At 39.2% G+C, this 23,020-nt stretch overlaps 1 protein-coding gene across 2 annotated transcripts in view; it reads left to right on the top strand.

Moving 5' to 3' along the window:
* Nucleotides 1-23,020, top strand: part of sema5ba (sema domain, seven thrombospondin repeats (type 1 and type 1-like), transmembrane domain (TM) and short cytoplasmic domain, (semaphorin) 5Ba) — a 235,817-nt gene that overhangs the window by 111,002 nt on the left and 101,795 nt on the right. For both annotated transcript variants that reach the window (XM_032566937.1, XM_032566938.1), the window contains exons 4-5: nt 5,118-5,217; nt 5,648-5,693. In XM_032566937.1, the coding sequence (XP_032422828.1) occupies nt 5,118-5,217; nt 5,648-5,693 (146 nt within the window). The remainder of the gene's footprint in view (nt 1-5,117; nt 5,218-5,647; nt 5,694-23,020) is intronic.

A 23,020-nucleotide genomic window follows, 5' to 3' on the forward strand; every position in this document is an offset into this window, starting at 1 on the left:
AATTTTTAATGTTCTGTGTGTGGTTTGTGCAACTGAGCACATTTTGAAACAATTAAGTTTCCAGTAAGTGGACAAGAAAATATGTTTACAGTGATGCATGTCTATTTGTGTTTGAGGAGTACGCTCCATTCAGTTGGACATAAACCTCAAACCAGACGAATGGACAATTTTACTGCTTTTGAACTCATAATTCATCTTTTTCTCTCTTAATTAAAACATCCTTCACCTCCAAGCTGTCTCCGCCTCTCTGAATTTGGGTCCACTCTGAAGCAACACGTCATGACAAAATTTTGTTTTCAAGTATTAGGAAAGGCTGCTGGAAATGGCCAAATTTTAAATGACTTCCTTCATTTGGCAGAAAAGCTTCTATGCTCGCTTGACTTGAGGTGTTTTTTTTGTTGTTGTTCTTGTTTTCTTTGACTTTGCCGAAGAAGAGTTGATGCAAAGGGAGATGGAAACACATTTGCTAAACAAGTTGTGATGTAGCAGGCGTTTTCCCATGTTGCAATCAGTAGACTGGCGTTTCCTTCTCTACGTCTCGGGACAACATGTAACATCGCTTATACCGGCTGACATGACAGAACAACTACAGCGTGAACAAGAGCAACACAGTCCTTAAAAACAACACCTTTTCCAGAGTAAAGTAGTGTCCAACCTCTACTTCCTGTTTATTACAGCCGTACATAGCGTCAACAACCAATAACATACCCTGGCTTCTAAACATTTTAAAAGTTCCGTATTACCTACATGTAATTTGGATGGAAACATACAGACAGTAACAGTGGACTCTTTACACTTGGCTCTCTGACCCACATGTGTCTCAACAGCTGGCATCAGCCTTAATCTGTGAGAGCATACATCGATATCAGAGCAGAAATGACTTGCACTGTCGCTATAATGTCGAGGCGTGGGTGGATTGTGGGTTGCAGCGTGTCATGTTCAGCAACAATATCTCGGTTTGCATGACTGCTATGTTATCTATGAGCATATGGAAGCAACGGGAGGTGAGAAAACGCCACAATAAGAGAAAAGAACCTGAAGCCCATCAATAGTAAGCCTAATTGCAGACATTTTGATGTTAAAGCAAGAAGGTTCGGTGAGTGGTTTGACTATTTAGGCTTTCGGACTGCTAATGCGAGACAGTTTTCTGTAATTTCACGATGCGTTACGTCAGAACCATGTTTATTCTCCCTTGTGGAAAGCCAGCGCTACCTCTCTGTCCAACATGATGGATTCTTTACATGCACTGCGAGTGTGTTTACCAAGACTACGAGGCTAAAGGTGCCCAAAAGTGTGCCGGCTGTTGCCTCCTTCCCGCTCCAGCTTTGGCCTCTGCGGCTATAAATCAGACAGTCCTGCAGCTCTGGCCCCACTCACCTGCTCACACTAACCTCCACATCCACCCTACACGTCTGAGATGGTCAGACAAAATAACACATCCATCAACGTGAGAGGGTGGACCTTTGGGAGCCAGTATTAGCCCAAATATTTATAACGAGAGCAGTAGAAGGCATGCCACACATTTTGAGCAATTACATAATGAATTGTTTACGATTTCTGCATCTGTAAAAGAATTTTGCATTCTGTTATCAATTTTGTAAGGCTTTTGTCTCTTGGCATTCTTCTACTACCTGACTTGTGACGCTTTTATTATCTTCTTGATCGGATTAGAGCTGCTGTTGAAACGACGAGCCGTCTGTTGTTTTGCTATTAGCCGTACATATGGTAGTGTGAGTCTGTTTTTTTGCGGGAGGGGATTCTATCCGTCTTTTGTAGCTTGAAAATAACGGCAACAAAAAAAGCCCCCAAGCAAAAGGTTTTGCTCCCTGTGTGGTCAGTGCTGAGCAGCACCGACTTAGGCCGGTATTACTGCTTGTAAGCTTTGTTTTGTTGCAGACAAGAGGGGGATTTTCATCCATTTTTTTTATTTTTGGCCTGCTGAGAGGTTTCTATTGCTGCGAGATTATTTGACTGCTCTTGTTTTATTTTTAAGTTTTTTGTCTATCTGCACATTTCCTAGCAGGTTCGGTTTAGAGGACCGGAGGGGCTGCAGCTTAACCTCCGGCTGAAGAGATTGTCCGTCATGGACTCTGACTTTTCAGATCAATATTGTAGCTCTGGTTCTGGTTGTGGTCAGAAGTTTACATGCACTCGTCAAAATCGTTGTAATAGCTTTCCAGCTTTTCATTATTCATTTAAACGTTTTATTTTTGTCCAGGATGATCTGATCAGAAATAGAGATTTAACGACTTATAATTAGTGGCGGGTCAGTAATTAATTAATCGCAGTTAATCACCTTTTAATCGAAAACAATACATCAACAAAATGAGCAACATTGTCAGTTCAAAAACCCCTTTTGCTGCTGATTTATTGAGTAAATAGACACATGGGTTCAGCAACAAACATATTTACTGTTGTTTGCGGATGTTTGTTTTTCATCAGATTTCACAATACAATCCGGCTCAGGACTTTTCTATATATATATATATATATATATATATATATAAAATAAAGCACGTTAATACTCTCCGTACTTGATCAATTGAAATTACACTACTTGTGATGCATTAATTAATGGGAATTTACATTTAATGTGGAGTTTTCTTATCTCAGACAAAATTAAATATTCAAGCTCAAATGTATACATACACCCACCCAGACTAATGCAGAGAAGTCACATTCTTCTTTCAGAAGTGAAAAACAAAAACTTCTAATATGTATATATTATATAGCGCAGGGCTTATTTGATTGGTTAATGCACCCAACTTTTCAGTGCAGTCTGTGCATTTTTTCTAAGACCCTCTCATTAGCCTAATATTAGCTTCCTGTATGCTTTGATGCAGTTTTGGAATCACTTGCTTTTCTGAATTGTAAATTGATTATATCAGAAATCTCCACACACTCAGCCCTCCTTGCATCTCACCGCTATAAACGCATAAACACAACAGCTGTCCAGCGAAAACTGAATCCACATCTGGCAGACGACTTGGACAGCTCGTCTGCTCACACCAACACACCGATATGAAATATGTGTGTGTTTCATCTCCTAAATGACAAGCGGCATCCTGGTCCGTTGCGTCGTCAGTCGTCTCTCTGGTTACGTTTCCAGATGATGGGGGGCCATATGGGCCCCATCAATCCTGAGATCCACCTCCCTTTTAACTTTGGCACATGAAGTTCTGCGAGACGAGTCGCGTTTGGTTACATTCGAGGTTTCAAAAGCTTAGTAAGAATCAATAATGGTACGGAGGCCAAAAAGTTTCACCAAAGACCTTTTTTTTTTTTTTTTACAGAGAAATTATGAATTTGTCAGAATAACGACCAGTTTGTCCGTTTCTATACGGTACATGTGTAATTTGTCATTATTTATATCAGTTTTTTCTTCCCTTGAAATCCACACTTTTTTTTCCCCTTTTAATGCACATTTGCACTTTTTTTTTTTTTAATAAATGTTTCTAGTTTTTGTTTCTATTCCCAGTTGTTATTCAACTCTGTTTTAACACAGCGGACAAGAAAAAGAAAAGGATCTCAAATCTGGTTACCACAGCTGTTTAAGCCGTGAAAGGGAACCTCTGTCCTCGCTTTACAGCTCTTATTGTTTGTCCGGCGTGAGATATGGCAAATCCCTTCATGCTGCACAAACTCTGACTCGGTCAAATCCGTTTAGAGACGAGCACAGAGGATCCCCACAAAGACGGAGGAGAAAGTTCTCCGTCCTGCATTACTCGATGTGACAATAAAAGCCTCGCCGGTCGGCCCCTCCGGTTTGCCGCTTTAAAATTTAGATTTGTAAATGCCACACTCAAACAGCGCCGAGCATTGAGCTCGGCGCCCCATACGGAGCTGTGTTTGTAAGGACGTCTGTTTGCATCAGGGTCGTTGTGCCTGATGTGGCCCAGGCGGCTTTGTGCTCCTTTATAGGAAACACCCTGAGTCTGGAGCAGGCTTTCTCTGCTCTGGTTATTCCTCTCATCCTGCTGCTCAATAACAGTCAGCGCGCTGATTAGTCTGTAGAAAGTCAGCTTGTTTAGTGTAAAAAAATATATAAAAAAAGGCTTTTCTGTTACATAGGAGACAATAGAAAACAATGTAACAACATGGGAGCAAAAAAGGCTCTAGCTAATACTTACAGTACCAGGCAAAATCATTACTGTGTGAACATTTTTGACATGCAACAAATGTCAATGTTTTTATTTACTTATTTTTCGTACTGGAATGGTAACTCTGGAGAAATGGTACAGTAAGGTTGGGATGTTAGCTTTCCAAATCCACAAGTCTGGATTTGGAAAAATGTCAAGAAGAAAGCTGCTGTTGAACGAAGGACATGTTTGTAGTTTGGCACACGCTATTTTGGGAACCCAGCAAACATGTGTCAGAAGATGCTCTTGTCGGACGAGAACAAAACTTAAATTTCTGGCTGTAATAAAAACCCAACGAGTGTGGGTGGTCAAACTAGCGGCAGCGTTGTGCTGCTGATGGTTACTGTCAAATCAGAGCTAAATACAGGACAATAATGGAAATATTACGAAATCCTCTTAGAGGGAACGAAATACTCGGGATTGAGACTGAAAGTTATTTTCCAACCCTAAAATATACTGTCAGAACTTCAGCGGACTGATTAATATGAAAGCATATTTAGGTGTTAGAGTGGCCTAGTCAAAGTCCATACCTGAATTCAGTGTTCTCACGAGTTCTCCATCCAGTCTGACTGTGCTTCAGCTTCTTTATAAGGACAAATGGCTGGAAATGTCAATCTTTACAAGTGAGCAACTGGCAGAGGACATCTGGTTCTTTGGGTTGAGTCTGAACACAAACAGATCATATTTTTATACCATTTTTTTGTCTATAAATTAAAATCCAAAATTAAGAAAAGGAGGATATGGATACGTTGTATTCGCCGTAGTTGTTTATTTTCTTCTAACCCGTCACCCATGATATGACCTTACACCTCCACTTGCACATCAAATAAGTACCAAAAGTGACCGTCTTGTTCAAAACCAAGAGTTTCGTTTTGCTAAGTAGAAATCTGAACTGTTCTTCTTCTTCGTCATATTTCACAGGATTATTTTTCCCGGTTCTTCAGCCCCTGCTAACTCCTCCGTCTCTCTCTTCCTTAGCGCTCAGCCCGTGGATCTCCGCGTTCTCCCACCCCGGCGTGAGAGACTACTCGCAGCTCACCCTCGACCTGACTAGGGATGAGCTTATTGTGGGTGCCAGGTAAGAAACTGTAAATCCACTCAGCTTCTCACCCTACAGAGCACATTACTGAGAAACTGATACCCTTTCTGACTCACTCATCCAGCGCGGTTTTCGGATAATGACGCCTCTAACTTGCTCTGCTGCAGCCCCCCTGGACCAAGTTAAGCTTTAGATTTTGGCAGGAGGAAGGAGTTTGAGAGAAATGCGTCATTCTGCGGTTGTGTGTGTGTGTGTGTGTGTGTTTGTGCATGTTCTGATGAAAGGATATGAGCTAAGCTTTGTGCCTGGTTTGGTCTTGTTACAGTCATTCATGTCGAAGTGATACGGATATTTCATGAATGTGTAATACCGCAGACTTCCATTGAACTGAAAACAATAATTTACTGAGCAGTAATGCAGCTTCTTCACTCAAAGGAAAAATCACTCATACTTTTCTTTTTCTTTCCAGAAACTACCTTTTCAGACTGGATCTCCGTAACCTCTCTCTAATACAGGTAGGTTTGTTTGTTTTGTTTCTTTTATCTGTGCCCAGTGATGGCATAGTTACTTTGAAAAAGTAAATTTAATCAGATTACTGATTACTCCTTGAAAAAGTAACTCAGTTAGATTACTGACTACTTGATTTGGAAAGTAACTAAGTTACATTAAAAGTAACTTTTTTAGTTACTGTCAGCAGCTGCTAACAGCAACGCTGTGGAAATTACATTGATCTTTGCCAATACTTAATTGTAAGCTATTTTATAAAGGTAACATCAACAATGTGTCTCCACTTATAAGGTTGAACTGAAGGGGAGATTTTTTTAGTGGTTATAGTACAAAAAAAAAGGAAACGTTAGTAATTTGTGCATGTTTTTGTGTGTCCACTATTGCCTGGAAAAATCTAAGAAGTATTTTAACCCCCCCAGCCTCCAGGTTCTGCGTTACGGCCCTGCGTTTGTTGTCAGAGTGCAGCGCACAGCGCTCCTCCTGCGGCTCCACAGTTCAGAAGGCTGCTGCACAGATTTGTGACACTTATCTTAATATTAATAATAATAATGGCGTTTAGTTGCACAACTGTACGGACTCGTTCATTTGTGGCTGTTTTCACATTTATTGCGCTGTTCATACTAGTCTCGATGTTTCCAATGTTCTGGATAGCTCGACGTAATTGACAGGTAATATATTAACTTGACATTAACAAAGACACAGCGGGACGGATCATCCGGGAAATGACGGACAGGAAGAGCCTGACTCAAACTAATTGGAGGTCAGACACATTCTGGGGTTTCTGTCTGCTTATTTCCAAGCCCAATTGAGCAACTTCACGTTCAAAAACGAGCCCAAAAAGCTCAACCCGCGACTCATTAAATTTGCTAGCAACTTTTAAAAAAAAAAAAAGCCCAGAGCCGCTTATAATAATCGGACTTGGCGACAGAAACTCAAAATAGTTCCTGTTTTTCTACCAACAAAATGCGCGTCTCCCTCTTCCCTCCATTGTTTACGTTTCTGTGGCTGCTGATACTGTCGCATAAAAACGGCGATCACTCGACAAGACGCGTAGAGGAAATAAAATTAAATTCCAAAAGAAAATAGTAACGCACAATGATTTTGATAAGTAACTGTAGTCTGACTACTGGATATAAAACAGCAACGCGTTAGATTACTGTTACTGAGAAAAGTGGGCCGACGTCACTGTCTGTGGCTTTCTTTTGCTTATTCGTACACTGTGGGTTTGATTTTACAGTAGATATGAATGTCTGTGATTTGTAGTCAGGCTGTGATGATATAAAGTACAGACCAAAAGTTTGGACACAACTGTGTGTCCAAACTTTTGGTCTGTATTGAGTACAGACCAAAAGTTTGGACACACTTTCTCATTGAATTCAATGAGAAAGTGTGTCCAAACTTTTGGTCTGTACTGTATATCTAGCTCACAATGCCGGGTTCAAGAGAACAGGATGGGAGAAATAAAAGTCTGTCCACATCTGTACCTCAGGTACAAATAAAAATAAATAAATAATTGTTTTATTTGTGTTTCAAATAAAAGAAAATAAGTCCTTCACGTTTGATTTATTCGTGAAAATATCTTGGTTGAATTGTTATTTTTATGCTTCTCTCAGTCTATAGTGGTCCTAATGCCAAAAGCTGATGAAGACCTTCTGTTTTTTGTGTGTTTTCACCAGTAGAATACCCAAATTAATTAGTACGTGAAATATACAGAATTATCCGCTTTTTATTACGAATGTCAGTGTCAAATTTATGTATATAGCCCTTTTAAAAACAGGTTTAAAACCGCACCAAAGTGCCGTGCTGAAAAAATAACATAATAGAATAAGTTGATAAAAAGAGAAAAAATAGTAATAATACGGATTTCATCCTGACTCATTTAAAAAGGGCTTTAGTTTAGCAGCAACCGATAGCTCTAAATTAGCTACTTTTGCTGGAGGCAAAAGTAGCCACTAGCAACTTTTGCATTGCTAGCGGCTAACTGCTAGCAATTCATGATATCTTTGCACTGGCATTTAGACTATCCAAAATGCTGCTTGGCAAACGAATTAAGCATTGACAGCTTGTTTAATACGCTTCTTATCATGTATTGTAACTCGTAAATCTTATTAGCCAGCTTTTCAACACAAAAGGCCAACTCAATCGTAATTTTCCTTTTATGCTTCAAAATAAAAACGGCAAAGATGAATCAACAGGGTGTCAAACTCAAGACGTGCATCTCCATATCCTCGACACACGCTGAAATCTTACACTTATTTCACAGCAACAACACGGTGCGTCTTGAGACGGTTTGATTCGATGAGAAATGTCCAGTTTGGTACATTTAGGTTGAAATATTAGGAGAATGGAGACGATTGCGACAGAGTGCCTCTTTTCCTGCTTCCTGAACAACCTCTGTTAGTTTTCTGTTCGGCTCTCTGTCTACAAAAGGCATGTTTGGAAATGACAACGTGTGACGTTTACAGCCTGCAGTCATTTGGAGCCCTTCTGCTAAAAATATTCAGTTCAAATGTGTGTTTTCAAGCAAAAGAGCTTTGTTTAATGGGATTTCTTTTTTTCTTTTTTACTTCAGGGCTGTTATTTCACACTTGCTGCTTATGCCTAAAACAGGCACAATTCTACTCTTTGCTTAAAAGTGCCTCTTGAGCAGCATCATTTAGCATGCTACATTTTAGCTCTTGTACCAAAGGCATGAATTGTAACTGGAGGAAACATCGCATAGAGAATGTGGCTGTAATACAGTCATTTATATCAGAATATTAGGCATTTTGACTTCAACTGTAGCTATAATATTTGCTAATGAGTTATTTGTAATACAGAAAAAGCATGAACTATAAACTCAAGATTTAGTCCATGTCTGAATATGAAACAGATGGTGTTCCAGCCCGTCTATGTTTCTCTATATACCCATAAAATATGTTTTACGTCATCTCAACAATACGTCATGTTGGTTTTTATGTCGTGGGAACAGTTTGTTGTGACGTCGAGCAGAAAAAGTTATCAAATTGGTTTTTAAACCCTCCAAACACAGACGATGCATTACTACTTTGATTTATTTTTAATGAAGCACATTTTCTGGCACCGTGAAAACGTTTTAGTTAATGAAACACACTTTGGGAGGAACAAAGCAGCTGGGTTCCATCTCACCTTCATCAGCTGGTATCAGTCAAGGAAAAAAAAAAAAGAAAAAGTCGCCTTCACCCACTTGCAGTGGAAAATCCAGTAGATAATTCAGCCATATGCATTTCTTTATGTGACTCTCTTTGCCTCTCAAATCATTCCTGAGGATTATTTACTACCTTTCTTTACAGTCCCTCACTCCACTGAAGCTTTCAAGGTATTTTTTGGTGCAAAGATCTTTGAAGGCGACTGTGGATATGTGGGTAGTCGTCTTGTGATCGGAAATTTGTAGGTTCGATTCCAGCTTTCTCCTACAACATGTCGATGGCAAATCCGTATCGGTGTATAAATGTTGTGACTCTAGTGTAAAGCGCTACAGAAGTTCAGTCCATTTTCCAACCACAGTTTTCTGATCAGACTCAGGTCTGGACTTTGATTGGGCCATTGTCCATTTCTCTTTTGAGGCTCATTCTCCAGGTGATGATGTACTTTTGACTCATTTAACTCTAAAATACTTTAACCAGTTCCTAAACTGCATAGCAACCCCAGAGCATCACCCGTCCACCACCATGCAGACAGCTGATCTGAGATGGTCTGATATTGTACAGAAGATTTATTTTATAATCTTTACTTTTGTTTTCTCTTACTGTCCAGCAACAGTAAGAACATCTGCATGTCATAACTCCATGCAAAGCATATTTTACTTATATGACCTACTGCAGTTAGAATACATCGTGATAAATGTAAACATTTTCACGTGAGTAAATATACTTCCTTTTCAAAACGCATGTTTACCTTTTGAAAAGGAAATTGTCACAAAAAAAATGAATTTGTGTTTTTTTGGCCACTTTGCATCTCTCCAGAGATGTTCATTTTTTCCCCTTAGATGTCATTTTCCTGCTGCTGATGTCACTCTAAGCAAATTTAAACGTCGATTTGCATAAAACGTATGGCACGTCCTCCCGCTACCTTTTCAAAACGCCGATAGATGTGACCCGAAATGTGGAACATGCAAAATTCTGCTGTAAAGACACGAATGTTCAAGATGAGTTAGTAGACAGTTGGAGATTCCTCGAGTTATTTCCCTACCACTCTTCTCACATCCTGAGAATTTGAGATTTAATTGCTTCACTTTGTGTGAAGAGCCAAAAAATCTTATTGTTCAATGCTCACCAAGGAAGGAAAAAATAAAAATATTCGCCACTCGGGCTACGAAGAAGCCAGAATTCGACATGCATCTTTTTTTTGCTAATAGCTTCAATCATCTGGAAAAACGATGCAGAGCTGTTAATGTGCTTATTTTTAGCTTTTTTTATGTAGCATGTTGCGGAGAGGGTTTAATTAAGCAGCAGAGCTTCGCGGATGATTTTGCACATTCTGTGAAAGGCTTCTGGTAACACTGGCACTCAGCAGGAAAAAGCTTTGGTATAGTTAGCAGTGTCCCAAGGTTGCTTTACTGTTGCACCATACATTAAAAATGACAAGCCCCGGGTTTCTCCATGAGTCTGTGTGATTTAGACCAAAATACCTCTGCCACCGTGGGAAGAGAATCGCTGTGCAGTAGTGCAGGGTTTCATTCTCTAAATGAATTCGGATGTCTTCTTTCTAGTTTGCCGAACTTTCCCGAGCAATCTTGCTGACATTTTGCACTTATTGCTGAAGTTTTGTACTGAAATAAAGTCGGCTTGTGACTGGTGACAACACATTTCAAACCACAGCAAGCCCTTTACCTTTAGGGAAATGTAGAGGTGTGTTGTTTTACCTCCGAAGGGAGACCATCACTATGAACTGTGTGCATGCGATTATTTTCGTTTGTGTAAATTTGACTTCTGAAGCTGATTTTCTATTGTTCAGTTAACGTCTGTTTATGGCAAAGTACTCAATAAACCTTCTGCTTGCTTTTTGTTTCCAGCATATTTGATCGTATCTCCTGTTAAAAACTCCGCCGTGCGAAGCTCCAGCGTGTTTGAAGAAGAGAGCCATCTGCTAGCTGCGTTTACTGAAAATAATATAGTTCTAGAATAAGTGTATAATAGCTGGATTTTCTCAACACGGAGATATCAATTTTGTTCTAACCTTAACATCAGCATCACTAAAATTAGTGTTCTCAAATTGCAGAGATTCACTTCCTTCTTTGAAAAAAGGAAAAAGATTATCAAAATTACAGACTTTCTGCTGGACCTCGGTTTGAAGGATGCAAAATGGTTGCATGTGTGTTAATATGAAAGCCATTTTTGTGATTTATGTCAGCTTGAAATTTGTAGTTTTCCCATTAGATGGAAGATGCTTTATATTACATAATGTGGAAATTATACAATCTCATATTTATTGCCACCCCTGGTCAAGATGTGTAAAAAAAAAAAAAACCCTTCAAACTGATTCCTGCACAGTGAGCAGGAGGGTTAGGTTATACGTCACCATAGCAACCATGTTATCTCTACGTCAACCAGTTGTTTGGGAAAGAAATAGCTTTTTGTGTCCTACCATCACAAATATTAACGTTTAGAGTTTTCTAAAGCTTTAAGTCAACCTGTGGCCTTCAATAAGCTAAAAATAAAATTGAACTATTCAACAAACCATACTTGTTTGTAAAGGATGTGGACAAACCCCAGCTGATATCCAAAGATAAGTATGGTTAAGGACCTGTCATGCTGTGGGCCTGTTTCACTGGAAACCATCTTGGAATACATGGCAGCAGTGACTCTTTGAAGAACTGGGAATTTTTTTAAATTGAACTTCTGACAGAAAATGGAAAACAAATCAGCACTGGTTCTTTCAAGAGGATAATAATTTATGACGTATGTCCAGATCAACACGAAATGAATCACCGGACATAAAATGAATCATAACCAGATCCAAGTCCTACAGAAAACCTGTGGGCTGAGCTGAAGTCAAGCATCAAGAGTTATTAACAGTCCAGAGAAAGTATGTAAAGAGTAACGGTCAGAGATCATTCCTCATGCTCCAGCCGTGTGAAAACATTCATTTTTAAACTCTGGATTTCTGAACTCAACGAACCCCCATGATGGGGTTTTTGCTACTGCATAAAAGATCGGCTTATTTTAAGACTTTTTTCCACCTCTTTAACAGGGGCGCCAGTAAATGTGTCTGACACCACGGCACTGTGTGACTGAAGATCTTCCTAATGCTGCAGGCTTATTTCCTTTTCCATGCCAGAGAATATAATAGGATCAGCCTAAACACTGCTGTTGTAATTTAACTCCCTGCGTTAAAAGCCGCTACAGTTGGCAATCCCGTAATGCAATTACATCACTTTCCTTTACAGCCGATTCAATCTCTTGACTAAACGTGCTTTAAGCTTTAGTTTGCTTAAAGTTTGACGTCAAACATGAAGATATTTAGAAAATTTTAAATATTAAAAAGATGCTACTTCTGATGTAGGGTTTGGGATTTTTCCCGGCATGTATCTAGTTTTTTTAGATGATCTTGTGGACAGAGGAATAATTACTATTCCTCTGAAAATGACGAGTTCCTGTTCAATTTCTACTCATTTTGTAAAATAAGAACACAAAACAAAAAATACAACTGTGGTTACGTAATCAGAAACAGTCTAAGACTTTGCCTAAGAAAGTGTAAATATAAATCCATTTTATTTTTTAAAATGAAAAACTTTTATCCATGTTTGCAGCTCATCCTCAGCACTTTAAAAAAGTTCAACTTGATAATTTGCTATCAAAGTGAATAAAGATTTTATTTCAACAGACAACATGAATAATCATCTGATTCTGATTATTCAGACTAAATATTTTTGTTGCCCTATTCATGCAGCTTTGTTTGACACAGCTTGCAGCACTACGACCTGCTGATGGCGCCGCGCTAACTCTTTTAATTGCTTCAGAATTTGTGGTTTCACATCACTTCACCAATCAAAGCCTTTTTCATACGGTTGTTAGGTATTCAAGCTTTTTAGCAGCAGCTTAGGTGGACCAAATATTACAATACACCAAATACTACCATCACAATGTGGTGCGAAAAGGTTGAGTTTGTTCACGTTGGGCATCATACACCTAAAGAATTTAATGTCACTGGCATTCAATGTCATTGACCAACACAAAACTGTACATTGGAAATAAAATTACGTATGTCTAATTAAAAAATAAAAAATAAAAATCTGAAACTACACAGAACCCCCTTTCACCACAAATACAGCTGCTGGTATTATTGGGTTTATTTCTACCAGCTTTTGAATACTGGAGTCTGAGATTTTTGCCTATTTTGCTTTGTTTAATCACTCAAGTCTTTTCAAATTTGGTATATATTTTAATTGAGTAGCCACTTAAGAATTGAATTATGATTTATACATCTGGTTCAGATCTTGACAATGTGTCAATCTAAACCATTTTGGTTAGGATTGCTCTGTGTTTAGCTTTATCTCCTCATCTGTCTCTGCTGCCACTGTGGTCTTTGTTCGGGGTGGAGGTGGAGTGTTTGTGCGCCTTCACACAAAGCCTGTCTGAATGTTTGATTTTTGTCTCGTCTCAGCACGAGAACCTTCTTCCTCTTGTTTGCCGTCCCCTCTTACATGAGTGGTAACAAACTGGAACCGGGACTCCTATTGGCTTTCTTTCAACGGCGGCTTTATTTTTGGCGCTCTTCCCAGGCGAGACTTACGGAGAGTGCAACTGCTTGTGTTCCTGTTGTCAAATTCTCCCACCTATTCCCTGCACCTCCTCAGTTCCTCCGTCGGATTCTTGGTTGCTTTTTCTGAATGTCGCTCTCCTCGGTCTGCCTGACGATTTAAGTGAACATCCGTGGTCTTGGCAGGTTTTCAGCTGTGCCACACTCTTTCCAGTGAACAGTGATCTATATCTCACTTGTATCTTTTTTTGCTATTCTGTAATAATTTACCTCGTTCTATCTCTTAAAATCTATAAAATTCACTAAAGTTTGTGGTTGCGGTGTGGCGAAGAGTTCTTGGGGTGTGAAAATGTAACAAACAGAAACTGAATTAATTTTATTGCTCTGAGATAACCCCCTCATTGTTCTGTGGTATAAACTACGGTTCGCGTTACTTTGCGCAGCATTTCCATAAGAGACGAGGGCCCATCACCAGGCCCGACCTGTCTGACAAAGTCTCCTTTCACAGCAGCCACTGCTGAATGACATGGTGTGTACAGCTGCCACCCATGTGTCACTCCCAATATCAATGCACCCTTTGTCTGCACGTCCTGCCTGTCTGCTTTCTGAGGAGGGATGTTGACTTAAGAGGGTTTTCATTTGTTTTCTCTCTGCTCGTGTCGTTCCCTTAGACTCGTCTCTTTATCTTGTCCTTAAACGAAGTCATCTGCCAACCTCGCTCTTCTTATGAGACGTAGGACGTATGCGCGCACACATCTGCAAAAACAGCACTATGTTTCTGTACCCTTCTCCTTTACACACACACACACACACGCACATCTGCAGCGTTTTACGATCTGAGATCTAAATGAGATCGATCCTTCGTCGTCCTGACGAGAGCAGAGTTGTCATTTTGTGATGCCAAGGCTAAAAATCAATGGGAACATTATACAAACCGCCCGGTGAAGCAGAGATGAGGGTCTGTACCCCTGAGCTCCTTTGCCAGTACACCAAGCTGTCCAAAAGGACAGAGGAGGGCAGCATCCCAATATAATCCCTGTCCTTTGTGCTTCAATAAAACACAAGGCTTTGTCTCTTCTCCACAATCAAAAGCAATTAATTATGACCTGGCTGCCCGCAGGATGTTGTTGAAATAATAGGTTATAGTAAATGGACTGTTGCATTCAGAGTGTTTTTTGTAATTGTCATCAGGAAAGGTGTATGCTGTTCGCATGATCATAAGATGATGTACTTGATGTCAATTTGTCAATGTAAATGTTAGACATAGAGCTCATGAAGAAGCTGACTGATTATTACACTTTTGTTCCTCAAATAATTAATTTAATACCACCGTATAAATTTGTCTTAACCAGTTTTGTGTCTTTATAATGTTTTCTGTACTCGGTTACACACGGAAACTGCTAAGGTTTCTGAACGTACAATCTAGAGCTTTCCTTTTTTCACTATGTAATTTTTGAATTCATAAAACCACTTTGAGTTCAGATATTTTGTTTGAATGACTTTGGATTTTATAGATTTTTGTGAATATTTCTGAAATCACACAACCGTAACATGGGAGATACTAAGCTAAGGCTCAAAATCTACTTTTCTGTTTAATCAGATGCTACAAGGTGCCTCTCCCAAACAACCTGAGACGGGTCAGTACAAAAGGTGGTAATCATGATTTGATCCATTATCATTAAAATACTTTTTAGATCAAAACAGAGTGTTGAAACCTGCACAATCTGAGCTAAACAACAGATTACCTTAATCACAATAAATAATGACTCTAAGATCTCTCGCTATACAGAGAGCTCAAAGTAAATCAGCTCTGTTGTATTTCCACTTGGAGCAGAGCAATAATGTCAGAAAAATGTGGAGTTGTTGTGACGTACACTGTAACGGCTGTCCTTATCCTAAAGTGTTTTAGTGTTTGAGTTTCAGTGAAATATTTGGTACCTTAATATCCAAAGAGAGACCTGCCCAGACTCTCCACAACACCGTAAACGCGCCAATGAACACTGAAATTAGTTTATCCTTTCCAGAGTTACAGGTTGGGACCTTTGACCTCGATTACTGGATGGTTTTCTGGTCGGCAGCAACGACCAGCTGGTATTTTTGCACCGACAGAAGTGTGAAATATGATTCCTCTTGCTTGTTGTGATTCAAAATATTTCAGTTTTATGACTGCGTATGACTCTTTCCCAAGGGATTTTCTTTCTGTTGCAGAGGGTGCAAATTGGATTTGTTTGTTGGCCACCTCCCTTAATGTATTCACCATAAACTATCCAGGTGCCACACTAAGACACTTACATGATAATCTTTTCTTTTTTGTATTTCTAAATATTTGGTAATGTTGACCTGTGCTATTTCTCCTTTATTTGTACAGGTCAATTACTCTGTGACCTGTTTTAATAATGTGTTTATACAAGATCAGATTTTAGCAATATTTTCTGGGAAAAATAACAATCCACAGTTATTTCGGTTTTTATAAATAAGGTTTCACCAATCCCTAAAATGTAGTTCAGATTTTCAGGTGCAGTGGGTGTTTTTTTTTTATGCCTCTCTTTATGAAATTGTCCTAAGTGTCACAGAGTCACTGTTGTGTTTGCATAAGTAAAAGTTTCATAAACCTCAAATTGTTTTAAACATGTCTTCATTGTAGAATTATGCAGGTCTGGTTTAAGGGATATTTATTTAACATTTAACATTGTGTGTGCAATCAACTACAGTCCAGATTCATAAAAAAAAAGTTAAATAGCATTTAAGTTTTACACTGACAAGCACAGGCTGACCTTAGCATCGTTACCAGTCTTGGGTTAGCCAGTTACGTTTGTTTTTTAGTCTGTTACTTTTTCATATGATCATAAGAGGATGTAGTTGATGTCAATTTGTAAATATAAACGACAGAGAACCCCAAACTCTGCCACACAAAGAGCAATTTATCAATGTCACTTCTGAGAGCAGTTTAGTTTAGTTTTAGTCATAGTCGGGGAACTGAAATGCAACTTAGTTTCAATCACAATTTAATCATCTTTTCTTATCATTTTGCTTTTAGTCAACCAAATATTAGTAGCAACTAAATTTACATTAAACTTGGTCGGCTATTACATGACAGAAAGGAATCTTTTAGCGGCAGATATTTCTAAGACATTTCCTTTTGCGTCTATCAATATCTACCTTAGCATGGAGTGAAAAAAACTGTTTTGCAATTTGCAGAACCAAATAAACTTTTATTTCTCTGATATTTGGCACAATCATAATGATTACTATAAGCGGTTTTATTCAGTTTAGCGTTATTCACTAAATAGAAACCGCATGGGATTTGTAGCCAAAGATTACATCTCATTGGCTACTTCTCCATCTTGCCACGCCTTCCCAGCAGAACTGATCATCATTTTTGTCACATTTTTTTCTGTCCACGACAATGTCAGTTTTCAAAACAGCGGGAAAACACACAAAACTATTCATATACACATTTAAAATACTTTCTCAATGCTTCATGTAAACGCAACATGCAGAAATCGACAGGTTTTAAGGGTTTAGAAGGTCAAAGGTCAACCTAACACCCTGGTTGTCAACAGAAAACTGCTGCTTCTGTAGTGTCAAACACAGCAACAGCAGATTTATCAAAAGAGCTTCATACCAAGACCTACATTATGTTGCTGCTCATACTATTCCCTTATGATATAGAGCTGTAAAGTAAAAGCACTGCTCAATATAATTTATATATCAAAAAAATAATAATTAAATGCCGTCTTCTGAGTTCAGTACAAGTTTTTATTTTGTTTTTTCCTTGTCTTCATTTGGGGTAAAAAATGGTCATTGATGAAAACAATGACGGACATTTTAACCAACACTGGCATAAATCCACATAGTATTAAACGTACTTTTGTAAATTTGTACACTTATAAATTATATTGACTAGAAGTACTGTATGTACAGTACGGACGGGTTAAGTTAAATGTATATATTTTTTTAAAGTATGTGTTGTAGAATTAGAGCCATCCCTGTGGGACTTTAAGCATCATTGTCTTTACGTTGAAATGGAGGTTGCCCATTATGTGCCAGTGAAAGTCGCACCGATGCTGCTCAGACTTTACCTGCTGATGGATGGAAAAGCAAACGGGACAGAGAGGGTGGTCCGACCACAAATTCATCTGTTAAGTAGGCCACGCTTCTGGCCTGTAACCGCACACTGCTGTGTCACGTTTCCTTTTAGCGTGGGCCCATTAAAGAGCGCGCTCATTGTTGCGGACTTTTACATTGTTTGCGTGTTATTTGGCGACGGGAACAGATGGCTCTTTCTCGCACCTGAATCAAGCCGGGACGAAGAAATGAGCGGTTCTCTCGGGGTATTTATTGGCGTCTTTCAGTGCGGAGGACGACAGCGGCGTGTTGTGCAGTTTTCCGGCGACAAAAGAGTTTTGAAGATGGTCAATTCTGCAGGGTACGGTGAGTAAAAAGAGGGGGTAGGAGGGGCTGGGTGTTATTCCGAGGTGCTGATGCCAGGGCTTTTAAAGGCTCAGCCCAGACCATTCTGTTCAGGCACCTGGGAGAACACCTGCCACTGCCATTAGTGAGCAGGCAGGCGTAGAAGAATGAATGCGTAGGCAATCAGCGGAGGAAAAAAAAAAGAGAGGAAGGGGAGGGAAGATGGCGGGGAGAAGCAGCAGGGATAAAAAAAAAAGAAAGAAAGAAAGGTGGGCAGCAGACAGAGAATGAAAGACAGAGAAGATAACAGGTGAGAAAGGAATGACAAGCACTGACCGGGAGGACAAGGGAGAAAAATCACACAGGCTTCAGAGCTGAGAGGAGAGGGACAAACGAGAGGAGGGAGAGAATATGAGCGAGACAGGTGACAAGCTCTCTCTGTGCTCCAGCATGGATTTTATTTATTTATTTTTTTTATTTGGTGAGTCTCTGTGCCAAACACAATAGTTTCCACAGTGTTCAGTACCCAATCTCCTTCCATTTTCAGAGGACTCTTCTTACATTATCTAATTGTATAAAATGGTCGAGGGGTTAATGCGTTAGCATTTATGCAACTGTATTCAGTTCCTTTAGAGAGCATTACCGGTCAGAAGAGAAAATGAACCAAAACAAACGAGCAGCTAATCCAGGAATCCATAGTCATTATTGCTAAGGATTTAATAGTCGTGAGTTCAGCATAAAGAATCAATTGACATGGGAAAAAATCCCGTTTCGATTCGGAACCTCGGCGGATCAATTTTTGACACTTTGGCAGAGCTGGTTTCCAACAGTGTGCACGTCTTCATATTGCTGTGCTTGGTTACATGTAGGTCAGGCCTCTGATATTTTTGGCTTCTGGAGCTTCTTTCTGGCTTAGTTTATTTGGAGCTGCAAAGAGTTGAGCCTGACAGATATACTATAGCAGTAATTCCTCCAGTTACAACCACAAACTTTAATGTATTTTATCGGCTCTGTATGCTATAGGCCAACACGGATCACAAAACCGTCAATCCATGGTTACATAATGTTTCACAAATATCTGCAGACTGGTGCCAGCTTCCTACCCCATTTTACTGTGGTTCACCAAAATACAATTTAGTGCAGCCACTTGCCTTTAGAAGTCGCTTTGTTAGTAAATTCAGACCACTTCTGTACAATATAATCTCTTATGTGAGATTATACGACCTGTGCAGGCGGCAGAGGTTTGTCAGAGAACATTTTTGACCAAGCAGCATCATAAAAACTCTGCTTATTAGAGCTGGTGGGAAGCTGAATATAATTAAATACAACAGACAAATAAATACATAAAAATCCAAAGTTGTGCCAAAAAGGATGCATTTTTAGGAAGAGTGGCACAAAAACAGGTTCTTCTCACATGACAGAAAATGTAGCGAATAAGCGACGAAAACAATAAAAATATGTTACACCGTTGCAACAATAACGTTTTTCACTTGGAAAACCGCTTTCTTCCAATTGAGCCTGAGATTGTGTGTATCCGACTCTATTATTAATATTTTTATATGGAGGAACTCTTGCTTTGTTTTCGAAGCAGTATTATGTCAGCAGAAAACATACCATGAACAACTGAATGAAGACGTATGAATAAATTATTTGTCATAAGTCTAATACAACAATTGTTGCTACAAACACTAAACACACACAGTACGCCGTCACCTACCCAGACACCCCACTGTGGGACCGTATATGTACTGACTGTCAACATCAGACACTCCTCCTGCATATTCATAGAGTTCAGCGTCCGTCTTCTCCACCTTTCCTCTCCTCTTTTGTTTCTTTTTTCCTACAATTCCTCACTCTGCCTTTTTTTTTTTTAGTGGGATATAGTGCTGGTATTATTGCCGGAGGTGGGCCTGATTGCAATCCACCCACATGCACTGTCCAAGCGGCATCCACAGACAGAGCTTCTCCCTCTCTCTCTCTCTCTCTGATGTGGGGGTCAGCCTGATCTCTGCCGCAATCAGAGCGGCGGGGAGGAAGGTGGTGGGAGGCGTGTGCGAGCGGCGGCGGCGGAGGTGAGGGGGATAAAAAACAGAGAAGTGGGAGAGTGGCGGAAAAACAGCGGAAGGACAGAATAGCTGGAGTGTTTGATGGGTGGGAGTTGGAAAGGAAAGCTGAAGTAAGAGCTCTGTTTTCTATCATCTGTTTCTCTTGTTCATTATTTTTTTCTCTCAGTGCGAGGAGGCACTTCTGCCATATGTGAGCTCCGAGCAATTCTGTTTCTGTCAGAGGAAAAATAATGGAACGATGGCAACTTTTGATGGGCAAACTTCAGTGTAGTCTTATAGTCTCTCACCTTCTTCTTCTTTTTTCTATTTCAAAGCACTTGAATGTAGCAGAAGATGGGCCCTATTTCGCTGGATTGTGCTATCTTTAACACAATGGACATCGCTAACAAGAGATAGACTACTGATTTGTCTCTTGCAAATATAATTACTTATGAGCACAGAGTTGCAGAATTGCTCTAAATGTTGTTTTACCTTTGTATAAATTGCATTATATATCTCATGTCTTATTATTGTCTAAAGCAATAAGGTGGCTTCTTCAACTCGCCCAATCAAATCTTTGTATGTTTCTGCACCAGAACCTAAAACTGCGTATTTTTTACATTTATTTTGTCTTTTTTTGCTGCATACGCTTCCAGATAGGAGGTTATGTGACAGCCTTACACCATCAAAGGATTGAAGTTTTGTTGAAAGTTGAAGAGGAGTTTCATCATTCCCGGTACAGAACTCTTGTTGGGTAAGAGGCCATGGATGGTGCTCCTGTCTGAGTACCAGCATTGTCAGAGAAAAAAAAAAAGGCAAGGAGGTCGTAAAAAATAGGAGGACATGGAGCAAAACGGTGTGGGAGAGAGACTTCTGGTGCCAGACTGCAGGTCGATGGAAAAGTTTAACATTTAGCTGCGTTTAGTGAAGTTCTGATGCTCATACAAAACTCAAATCCCAACAACTTGCTTTTGCTGTTCTGCCTGTGGCTTCATTCCAGTTGCACCTCTGATTCGTGATGCCATTTTTATTTATTTATAAAAATGAAACTGATTTTATTTAAGTGGCTTATGAAAACCGTGTTTTTTATGCTTTACAGTAACGCTGACACTGAAGGAGAGACTGCTTTGGCCATGTGACCCGCTCTGCCAGCCCTCAAATATTCCAGTTGTGCAGACAAAAGCGGACACACTTACCTCTATATTTAAGGCACATGTGTCAAACTCGAGGCCCGTGAGCCAAATTTCAGCAATATTTAATTTTAAGAATTCATTGATATTTTAACAGTTTGTGATCAGGTTTTATCAATACATTCTGGCACAACTGGCCCTTTAAGAGCATTCATGATCTTGATTTGGCCCAAAACCAAAATGAGTTTGACACCACTGTTTTAAGGCATTCAAGGAAAATCTGTGACCCAAATGTATATACAGTATATATATATAATTGTCCATCATATACTATTAACTATAGTATGATGTATATCCTACTGTAGTAGTATACTATCCTAGTATAACTAAATATTGTAAACCTTTAAATATTTCAGTAGTACTTTCACTTGTACTCAAGTAAAAGTAGCACAACTTCACCATATTTTTAATCAAGTAAAAGTAAAAAGTAGCCAACCAAGAAATTACTCAAGCAAGAGTAAAAACAGTATTTGGTAAAAAAAAGTCTACCCAAGTACTGAGGTTGTCAAAATGGGTACAAAATGTCTGATTTGATGAACGGATAACAGAGTCCTGTGGCAGACTGATTCTTTTTGTGCCTCAACAAGTGAAATATAAAATTTCACTTGTTCTGGACAGAATGACAAAGTAAAAGTTGAGTTTCCTCACAGAGGACAAAACCTGCCAACTACCTGCTTGTTGAGCAGACGACTGAACGAATCCCAGCAGATAAGGGCATGGCGAACCAGAAAGGATATGTTTCAAATAAAGTTTCCCAAGGTAAATGTGCTTAGACTGTTTACATCCATCTGTGGTCTCCATTTACAGATGGTCCTCGTTTATTCAAAACACTGCTCGACTCTCAACGTGTCACTTTTTATCACCTTTCTCCATAAATATCTTACAATCTCTCCGACCCTTCTGCCTAAATCTTTTACATCGACAGCTCAGACGTTTCACATGAAAATTTCAGCCGCCTCCTCTTCCAGCGTGTCAGCGCTGTTCATCCTTCCTTTCATCTTTCTCAGACTGTATTCTCTTGTCGCTTTGCTGTCATCGGTGGATCAGCTCCAAACGGTTGATCAACAAAGAACAAAGTAATGATTCAGTTTGATCCAGACTGAGTCGTCGTCCCTTGGCTGGGTCCTAGAAGTGTTTTCACACCGCCGCGGAGCAAACGTATTAGATGTGAAAGTGACATTAGATTTTTTTTCTTTCTTTTTTTTACTGGTGGGCTTTCGGATCGGTGATAGGGAGTGGCAGGTTTCGACAATGGCTCATTGCCCAGAACAGCGTTGCCTTTGGATTGACCTGAGAATTTGAATGTTTCTTGCACTCCAAACAACTTTTTCATTGCTTGTAAGTACGTGAAGTTCACTGCAAGAAAGTTTCTATTTGATTTGAGTCTTCTGATTTGGAACTTCAGCAAAGAGTTATTAGCCTTTTTAAGAAAAATGAACTGGATTTACCAATCTTTTTTTGGCAGAGTACCCAAAAAATGGACTCTAGTAAGAGTAGCACTACTTCAACATAGTTTTAATGAAGTAAACATAAAGGAAGTACTCAAGTAAGAGTAAAAAAGTATTTTGTAAGAAGTCTACTCAATTACTGAGTAACTGATCGAATGATCAATTATTTAATATTTTAAAATTACACTATCAGGTCGTCCAAAATATAAGAACCTTGGTATTTTAAGGACCAAAATGACAATAATTCATGTAACAGAAAATAACAAAATCAAGCTGAATATTTTTTTCCAAATCAGTTCCATTAAAAAATAATAATAATAATTTTTGTCAAAACATGTTTGTTTTTCAATCAGTGAGTAGAGAATCCAGAAATTTTACTCAAGTAAGAGTAAAAAGTAGAGCATAGTAAAAAAAGTTAAAAAAAAAACACTCCTAAGAGTAATTTTTTAATAAAAAAAAACCTACTCTAGTAAATGTAACTGAGTAAATGTAACTAGTTACTACCCAACTCTGTTAATCT

Source organism: Xiphophorus hellerii, chromosome 7 (assembly GCF_003331165.1).
Source record: "Xiphophorus hellerii strain 12219 chromosome 7, Xiphophorus_hellerii-4.1, whole genome shotgun sequence".
Lineage (NCBI taxonomy): Eukaryota > Metazoa > Chordata > Actinopteri > Cyprinodontiformes > Poeciliidae > Xiphophorus > Xiphophorus hellerii.